The 10442-nt window shown below is 35.7% G+C and overlaps 1 protein-coding gene across 1 annotated transcript in view; it reads left to right on the top strand.

Moving 5' to 3' along the window:
* Positions 1-1628: 1628 nt before the first annotated feature.
* wwc1 (WW and C2 domain containing 1) overlaps positions 1629-10442 on the top strand; it is a 45765-nt gene continuing 36951 nt past the window's right edge. Inside the window, exon 1 of the mRNA XM_059526685.1 lies at positions 1629-2595. Coding sequence (XP_059382668.1) covers positions 2477-2595 — 119 coding nt within the window. The 5' untranslated portion in view covers positions 1629-2476. The remainder of the gene's footprint in view (positions 2596-10442) is intronic.

The following is a 10442-nucleotide window of genomic DNA, read 5'->3' as shown; positions in this document are numbered from 1 at the left end:
AAATCATGTCTTTAAATTGCACTTTGTTATAGCTAATGTTAAAGAAAAAGTTTTACTTTAAAGGAAATTTTTTAATCATTACAATTTAGTAACATGTTCTTGTGCTTTGCGTTGACTAACATAGGCTACTAAAGCAAATGTAAAGTACTTGATATTAAATATGAACTGTAATGTGTTATTTAATATTACATTTAAAGTTAATAAATTAAGTATTTTTTTTATATAATAGGAATTTTACATCATAATTTGTGAACATTGTATTAAATGAATGAGTAATTCATATATATATATATATATATATATATATACAGTACAGACCAAAAGTTTGGAAACATTACTATTTTTAATGTTTTTGAAAGAAGTTTCTTCTGCTCATCAAGCCTGCATTTATTTGATCAAAAATACAGAAAAAAATGTAATATTGTGATATATTATTACAATTTAAAATAATTGTTTTTAAATTTATTATACTTTAAATGATCATTTATTTCTGTGATGCAAAGCTGAATTTTTAGGATCATTATCACATGATCCTTTAGAAATCATTCTAATATGATGATTCATTATCAAAGTTGGAAACAGTTCTGCTGCTTAATATTTTTTCAGAACATGTGATACTTTTTTAGGATACTTTGATGAATAAAAAGTAAAAAAAAAGAAAAAAAGAAGCTATGTTTTTAAAATATAAATATTTTGTAATATTTATAGCAATATAGTAACAATATACACTACTGGTCAGTAATTTGGGGTCAGTAATTGTTTTTTCTTTCTTTTTTTTTAAGAAAATCAATACTTTTATTCAGCAAGGATATGTTAAATTGATAAAAAGTGATAGTAAAGAAAATATATTATTAGAATATATATTATTAGAATTTTTTTTTATTTTGAATAAATGCAATTCTTTTTAACCTTTTATTCATCAAATATATTAGACAGCAGAACTGTTTCCAACACTCATAATAAATCAGAATATTAGAATGATTTCTAAATGATCATGTGATAGACTGCATGTTACATGTGACACTGAAGGCTGGAGTAATGATGCTGAAAATTCAGATTTGCATCACAGGAATAAATTTTTTTTTTTTAAGTATATTCAAATAGAAAACTATTATTTTAAGTTGTAATAATATTTCACAATATTACATTTTTTTTCTGTATTTTTGATCAAATAAATGCAAGCTTGATGAGCAGAAGAAAATTATTTTGAAAACATTAAAAATAGTAATGTGGTCTGTACTGTATATATATATATATATATATATATATATATATATATATATATATATATATATATATAATTTATTAAATATAATTAATATATATATATACAATTTATTAACTGCAGGTTTACTTCTTATGTTAACTATTCCATGGCTTATTCAACCCCTCCAAAAAGTGGTAAATGTCATTACTATCACATCATCACACACTGAAAATTTAAAATCCACTTAAAAGTTGATCTTTATTCCAGGACATGTAATAACTGTCCCCTGCCCATACGAAATAAATAGGAAGACAACTTTCCATCATTTACTGTATATCATACAAAATGATAAAATCTAATGATTAGTCTGTGTGCACTGTTATTAGAAGGGCTACGGTCATCACCTGTATGACGTAATCCATTCCAACCGCAGCATAGCGACCGAGCTTGACTACGGGGGAGAACCGCACACAGCCACTTAAAGGAGAAGACAACATTTGAAACAAATGAGAAAGAAACGCGCTACTTTTAAAAGAAATTGACGAAATGCAGTGGAAGTGATATGAATGCATCGACAAAACTAGAAGAAACGGAATATGTGTGTGTGGAGTAACTGTTTGCGTTCCCTATATAACGAGCTTTTGGGCTAACAAGCTAGCACAGTTGTCGCTAAAACATGGTGGGCAGACACTGAGCGAAAAAAACCCTCTAGACGCGTTCAAATACTTGTGGATAATGCTGAAGAATTAATTCGTTTGCGGTTTTTACTGCTCGGAGGGAATTTTGTGGACTTTGAAATTGCTTTTTGGTTTTTGTTTCTTGGCGGAAAACTCTCGCGCACGACCTTTGAAAGTTTCGCGTTCTGACGTTTCGCGCAAGTTAACCATCATCCATCAGGCTCCGCCAGAAAAGATGATTGATTGATGCATTGCGCATTTGACCGAGAATGCACAAGAAACGAAGAAATTCTCACCATAAGCGCAACTCTTGCGGCAAAGTTACCCGATTCAGAGCATCCATCATACCCTCATCCATTCATTTCACAGCATTCGCTCTTGAAAACAATGCCTAATATATAGACTGCAGGAACTGAACTTGAATATTGGAAACCGTGTCATGGATTATGTGGAGTACATCTCTGTCTAATTAATGGCATTTTCCTTATGCGTTAGGTTTAAATTTGGACTAGTCCATGAAAAGCAACACATGGTTTGCTTTCAAAACAATTTAGAAGACTTACTGAGAAAATTACATGGAGACTAGTTGGTCATGCCAAGGAAGGAGTTACCATTGCCAGAGGGTTGGGAAGAGGCCCGAGATTTTGACGGGAAGGTCTATTATATAGACCATATTAACCAAACCACCAGTTGGATTGACCCAAGGGATAGGTACGTGATGAGTACTGTACATTCTGGGAATGCATACTTGCTTACTCAATATACAGATGCATGCTGAGTCTATTACTCATATGTGCAGATGTGATTCAGTGAATGTGGTAATTCAAATCCTCTTTGCTTTGTAATACAGTTCACTTCTCAAATCATATATGCACTTCAAAACCCCTAAAATTTATGCATTTTAGGGTCCGTTTCAGTGTTGAAATATTGCTTTGTTCATCCAGGAACCCATGATCAATGCCTGCTTTACCTCTTAAGTCCTCTTGGACTTCAACACAAAATCTGTACAGGAATGCGGCATGCCTTAGATTATATTAGAAAATTTTCAAGCTGCAGTGGTTCAACCTCTGGTATGTTCAGCAATTGTGCACCGGGGTGTGTTTTTCCTTTCTTCCTTTTGTTTTTTACCGATGTAGTAGTTTACAAGGTGCACAGAAATGGAAAGATGATAGCAATCAGACTGCATATTTTTCTCCTTTGTGTGGTGCAACAGGTTTGCCTGTAGCCAGGAAACCAAGATGGCAGAAAGTTGTAAACAAGTACCTGAGACACATTCCTTAGCATGAGCGAAGCCCACAGCTGATTCCCTCAAATCCTTTTCACAGCGAGTCAAGGTGCACAATGGGTTCAAAGTGCACCCGAGCTGTGCAAACTTTAACAAGAATGGTCAAATAGTTTTCAGTGCATTCCACACTTGTTCATTTGTTACAAGAGCTGTGTTTTTGGTCAAAATTAAATGGCTACCCCACCTAAAAAAATTATTTGCTCACCAACATGTTGTTCGAAACAAGAATGGCTTTTTTCTTGTGGGACACCAATGAAGATATTTTGATAAATGTGTCTTTGAATTTTTGTCCATGTGTCGAAAGTCATTGGGGACCAGTGTTGTTTTGGACCTCAGAATCTTTCCTTTGGTAGATAAAAAACTCCACCCCCCCCAAAAAAAATATCGGGTTTGGAATGACATTGGGCAATAAAATAAGACTTATTGAATAAATAATTATTATATTATTTTTTCATTTTGTGGCCTGCAGAAAACTCAACAGCTTTGAGTTGAGCAATTGAACGGAAACAAACGCTGTGGCATAACAGACGTTTCCACGCTCATGCCTGGTTGGCTAGTCTTCCTGCACAGTGTGGTGAATCAAAGGCGATGATTCAAAATGACAAATTTCAAATCCTGACCCAAAACTGTCAGCGCACCCACCTCCCTCCATCCCCCTGCATGCATCTCTCAGATGGCTGGTTCTTTCTGCTGAGCAACAGTTAGTTGATGGTGTTCTAATGTTAGTGGCTCTACTTGTTAATGAGCTCCCATTTGACATCCTACCTGTGGCGATTGCCTGGAGTTGATTGCCCTTCAGACATTAAATAATAATAATAATAATAATAATGTGCTGCTTGTAACTGTTAGAAAATTTTAGTTGGGTAATTTATGTGTAATATAAGTGGCTAGTGTAAGTGATATAATTTTCATGTAGTCTTTTTTTTATAATATATTTTTTTGAGTAGCTGTGTTTTATAAGTAATATTCCTGGTTCCCTGATATTAACATACAACAATATGTAACTTTTGTAGAAGTAAGCACTTGCAGGCCTAGATCCGTAGGTGTTTCTGCCAGACATGTTATTTGTTTACATATTAAATTTGTTCCTAATTTTCTACAATTTTTGTAATCATGCTGGGAACTGTCATCTTTGAATGGAATAACACGGTTTCAATTTACCTGGTTGAGAATGTAGCCAAGAATTTAAAATTGTTAGTAGCCAAAATTAATGTATCAGTTGAATGTAAAATTGAAGTATCAGTAATTGGAAACTAATCACTTATGTTGCAGCCTTTATTTAGCTCATTGAGAATGGAGACATTAACTGTGGCACAATGGACTGCACATGTTCACAACATATAGGTGTTTAATCACAGTTAAAATCTTCTCTCTGTCATATGTTTTCCTTTTTATCTTGTTTATGTCAATTGTTGTATAAAAACAATATAGGACAATGTATTATTTGTGTGTGTGTGTGTGTGTGTGTATATAAAAAAACCAAATGCTATGAGACATGTAATATACATTTTTGACATTTCACTTAAAATCTTGATCAAATAAGATAAGACAAAATGCTAAATAAAAGCAGTATCAGTATTTTGGATCCACGGCTTATGATGGAATTAGAACATCAGAATCATCAGATGCCACATAATTTGTTTAGTTGTATTTATAAAGTTGCAAACTTGATGTCTTACCACATAAATGCAGAGAAAGCATTCTTGTGGCCTGCCCTCATGCACCACACTGGGCGGAACTGTTTTGTTTTGCCTCGGTGTGACATGCTGAAAACATGCGCTCAGGTAAATGGAATGTTATCTCGCTCTCTGTCTCAGATAGGAGACCGGCCGTCGTCGAGGGTGTAGCAGCGCGCTTTTATAGTCAGACCTTGAGCACAGTGTGCTGCTTGTTGGAGCCTCATAAATGACTCGGGAATTTATGGAGTGCGCTGAATGAAAGTGTCTGACTCATCAGTTAGCTATGTCCCGTGTTTGCGCTCAACTATGCGCTTTGTCATTTTGCATTAGACCATGGGTCCTGAGTCGGTTTGCTAGGGCTTCAAGAAAACAACAGGAGACCTTTCTGCAATTCTTGTTTTACATAATAAAAAAAAGCAGGCCATTGCACCATATTCATGCCATTCCTTCTTAATCATTCTAATGCGCAGATCTGAACAACATGCTTTGGGATTGGGATTTTGAGCTTTTGAGTTCCCTTGGCTCTTGCCCATTTTAAGACCTCAGATACGCAGGCTTAAGCTCAGAGATTAATGTCACCGACCCATTCAGATGAGATATCAATGAGTCTGGAGATTTATGGCATGAGAAAAAGATGAGTGTTTCTCACTGTAGCCGTGTTCTTTGTTGTGTCACACAAGTTTCTTTTCTCCAAGTTAAATTTAGATCAGGCCAGTGGGGGTCTCTCAGCACAGTTTCATTATTCATAACATGAAAAAGGAGCTAGTTCAGTTTCACCCTCTTTGAAAGTCTTGAATCGACAGGGGAAGGCAACAGCCTGCACTCACTTACTGCAGACAACTGTAAGATGATTTAAATTAAAATGTGTGTCTTGGAACTGAAGATGTAGAATTCCAAGGCATTCCATATATAAATATAATATACAAAATTAAGATAAAACTATCTTTTATACTTTTACCAGCCGGTTAAAGTCATTGCTTGAATGGCTCAGTAAAGTAAAGTTAGTTCTGAGAAAATAACAGTTTGTTTTCAGATGCCACTTGGTTTGATATTTTATTTCTTATGTAATAAATGTATACATTACATTTGACTTTTTTCTTTTTGGTGAAAAATGGTTTAATCTTTTAAATATGCTGCACAAATCAGATTTAATGTGGAATGTTCCTGATAATCTGAGAAGCACAGAGCTGAATTCATTGCGTAACCCTGTTGCTGGACGTAACAGGATCAAAAAATACTTCTCTTAAAGCCTAAACGTTCAAGTATTTGAAATTGGGAAATATGACATTCCTGCGCTGCACAAAAACAATGCCTAAACCCAAAAGTAAGTCTTTTGTGGTGGTTGAAAACTCAGAAAAGGTTAAGAAGAAATATATATATTTTTGTAAAATGATATTGTGCAAATGGTACTAAAGATGGTGCTAAAGCAACATCTCTGCAAACCATTAAACTAGGGCTGTCGCGATAACCGCAATATTGTAATACCGCGCTATTGACAAGCAAACCGCAGAGGAAAGATAGCAACCGCAGAAACCGCGGCAACCGCAGTGTTCAGGTTTTTTTTTTTTTTTTTTTTAATGAGGCTGTGGCCTTATTGTTTTTTTTTTTTTTTTCAATTTGTCACTGTGCATTCAATGTTAAATAAATTAATGATACAATATGGTTACGACTGTAATTTTCTGGCGAGCCGTTGTAGCTTTATGGTGCTTCGTTTGTTTTGAATAGGCCGGATGAAACGATGGGAGGCGCTCGATCTTGTCCCAAAACCTAATGTCACGTCGCCAGTTTGGGAACATTTTGGCTTTCAACCCAATGAAAAGGGCGAGCCAGCGAATATAAATGAGCCGATATGCAAAATGTGCTGCAAAAAAGGTTCCTGTGACGTGGCAATACATCTAATTTGAGGTCATCGGGACATTCTAAAACGCTTAACGTAGTTTAATACAATACAGTGATATTAACAGACCAAACTCACTAAACATCATATTAATAAAGTATATTATCTACAAAAAATCAGATGATCCCTGAATATGAATTCAACGCGTTTAATAACACATTAAGCCTTACCTCCCATAGAAAACCATCATAAGGCTTAACGTGTTATTAAACGACTTGTTGACACCATGTCTATTTAAAATAAATGCTGTTCGATTAAACGTTTTGTTAATCAAAGAAACCTGAAAAATTGATAATTTTGAACAGCATAGTTTCCATTTTTCAGGGATTATACAGTGCAATAACTATTTATTCTAACTATGCATCATAATTTTAAAATATAATTTAGTTTTTATGTATTACAGGGTGTCCGCGGGGTCTTAAAAATATTAAAAGTTGTTAAATCAATTTAGAGAAAATTAAAGCCCTTAAAAAGTATTAAAAAGTCTTCAGTGCCATTTTGCAAGGTATTAAATTTTGTGTCATCTTTTCCTAATGTATATTTGTACGAATACTGGGGTTCTGTGTAGTTTATTTGTGGAGTCCTGCAAGATTGACGTCATCTGTTACGGTGCCCACTGACTGAATGCGGTGCTACGTGTTTGCACAGGCTATGTTGATCCCGCTTTCACTGAATTTCTGACCGTTACTGCATGCTCCCATGTGCTCCCATGATTTTTGTATCCGCTTCTGCAAACATTCTAATATTGTATGTAATTTCCACGCATCCCGGTGCTGCTATCAATATGTGGGGTATTGAAATCAGTTAAATCTGAGTCCTTCAGCTTGTGTTGGATGGAGGGTTGTTTTTTTCCATGGGATTGTTGCATCCATGCTAAATGTTTTGGGCCAGACTAGTTGGAAGCATTTGAGCTGTTTATGATAAATATGCATAACACTCAATGTAAAATATGTATTGTAGGTATGGAAATTAAATTTTTATATTTGGGACATTGTAATAGCGCTACTTTTGGTAACTGGCATGGACTAGGGATGCACAGTTAAAATGATGTAATAGTTGTGATCATTATTTTACCTTCTATGATCATTCAGACATGATCAGGTGCAGTACTGACATTATCAAATCAAGCACTCCATAATCACAGGTAAACTGTGACCAGTAAGATGTTTGACATGAGAAGAGTTCCACAAAACAGCTATGGTTTGCAGACAGTTATAAGAATTGATGTTACAAATACATCTTTTGAGAATTACATAAATATTGGAAATTGGAAAAGTTGCTTCTTAAGTTTTTATAATAGCAATTTGCATATACTCCAGAATGTTATGAGGAGTGATCAGATGAATTGCATAGTCCTTCTTTGCCATGAAAATTAACTTAATCCCAAAAAAACCTTTCCACTGCATTTCATTGCTGTCATTAAAGGACCTGCTGAGATCATTTCAGTAATCGTCTTGTTAACTCAGGTGAGAATGTTGACAAGCACAAGGCTGGAGATCATTATGTCAGGCTGATTGGGTTAGAATGGCACACTTGACATGTTAAAAGGAGGGAGATGCTTGAAATCATTGTTCTTCCATTGTTAACCATGGTGACCTGCAAAGAAATGCGTGCAGCCATCATTGCGTTGCATAAAAATGGCTTCACAGGCAAGGATTTTGTGGCTACTAAGATTGCACCTAAATCAACAATTTATAGGGTCATCAAGAACTTCAAGGAAAGAGGTTCAATTCTTGTAAAGAAGGCTTCAGGGCATCCAAGAAAGTCCAGCAAGCGCCAGGATCGTCTCCTAAAGAGGATTCAGCTGCGGGATCGGAGTGCCACCAGTGCAGAGCTTGCTCAGGAATGGCAGCAGGCAGGTGTGAGCGCATCTGCACGCACAGTGAGGCGAAGACTTTTGGAAGACGGCCTGGTGTCAAGAAGGGCAGCAAAGAAGCCACTTCTCTCCAAAAAAAAACATCAGGGACAGATTGATCTTCTGCAGAAAGTATAGTGAATGGACTGCTGAGGACTGGGGCAAAGTCATATTCTCCAATGAAGCCCCTTTCCGATTGTTTGGGGCATCTGGAAAAAGGCTTGTCCGGAGAAGAAAAGGTGAGCACTACCATCAGTCCTGTGTCATGCCATAAGTAAAGCATCCTGACACCATTCATGCGTGGGGTTGCTTCTCATCCAAGGGAGTGGGCTCACTCACAATTCTGCCCAAAAACACAGCCATGAATAAAGAATGGTACCAAAACACCCTCCAACAGCAACTTCTTCCAACAATCCAACAACAGTTTGGTGAAGAACAATGCATTTTCCAGCACGATGGAGCACCGTGCCATAAGGCAAAAGTGATAACTAAGTGGCTCGGGGACCAGAATGTTGAAATTTTGGGTCCATAGCCTGGAAACTCCCCAGATCCTAATCCCATTGAGAACTTGTGGTCAATCCTCAAGAGGCGGATGGTCTAACAAAAACCCACTAATTCTGACAAACTCCAAGAAGTTATTATGAAAGAATGGGTTGCTATCAGTCAGGATTTGGCCCAGAAGTTGACTGAGAGCATGCCCAGTCGAATTGCAGAGGTCCTGAAAAAGAAGGGCCAACACTGCAAATACTGACTCTTTGCATAAATGTCATGTAATTGTCGATAAAAGCCTTTGAAACGTATGAAGTGCTTGTAATTATATTTCAGTACATCACAGAAACAACTGAAACAAAGATCTAAAAGCAGTTTAGCAGCAAACTTTTTGAAAACTAATATTTATGTAATTCTCAAAACTTTTGGCCACGACTGTACTGTGTGAACTTATTGCCCTGTTAGGTTGGAGAGCTTTATTTTCCCTCCTCAATAAGTTTTGTCACTTATGTTTATTGGTCTAATTGTTGTTTCTTGGGATGCATTGGTTGGTAACTCAATTAATTATCTTTTCCTTCGTTTCCCCCTTCTGAATTATGTTGTATTGATGAGGAGTTATCACAAAGTAAGTCTGTTTAGTTGTGCTATCGTACAATCACTATATAGTAAATGTAAGTTAAAGTATAGCCAAAGTAACTGGTTAAAACTTGGGGTGGCAATGAGATCTTAAAATGTATTGGAAGGGTCTTAAAAAAGGTCTTAAGAGGTGTTAAATTTACCTCCATGATTCCTGTATATACCCGGTATTAGGATTAAAACATTTTGAAATTTCATTTGAAGTAATAGAGTTTTCCTTAATCAGTTGACCTAATTGTGAAATTATCTTATCAGTAGGTGCCCGAGTCAGGAGTAAAGTGGGTAATTTGGGGCAAACATAATTAATTTTTAATTTATATAATAAAATTTAATATATATATATATATATATATATATATATATATATATATATATATATATATATATATATATATATATATATATATATATATATATATATATATATATATATATATATATTAACTCTAAATATTTATTTGGCACTGTGATGAGCAACACAGCAAATTCACAAATCTGAATGGCTAGAGCAGAAAGTAGAGCAGCTGCTTCATTTATGGGGTTTCCAGGGTAACGGCTGCATTTTCGGCAGTTTAGCATCATCTGCTGTCAGAGAGTGAATGTGCTTTCATTCAGCACATCTCTCACGTGTTCCTCCATGTGCTTCTCATGCGTGCTAGTTTACATCAGAGCGCACACGCGTCTTGTAAAGGAAAATGCCACCGTTTTTCCATATTC

This window comes from Carassius carassius, chromosome 36 (genome assembly GCF_963082965.1).
Source record: "Carassius carassius chromosome 36, fCarCar2.1, whole genome shotgun sequence".
NCBI lineage: Eukaryota > Metazoa > Chordata > Actinopteri > Cypriniformes > Cyprinidae > Carassius > Carassius carassius.
This window is presented reverse-complemented; position numbering and strand designations above follow the sequence as displayed.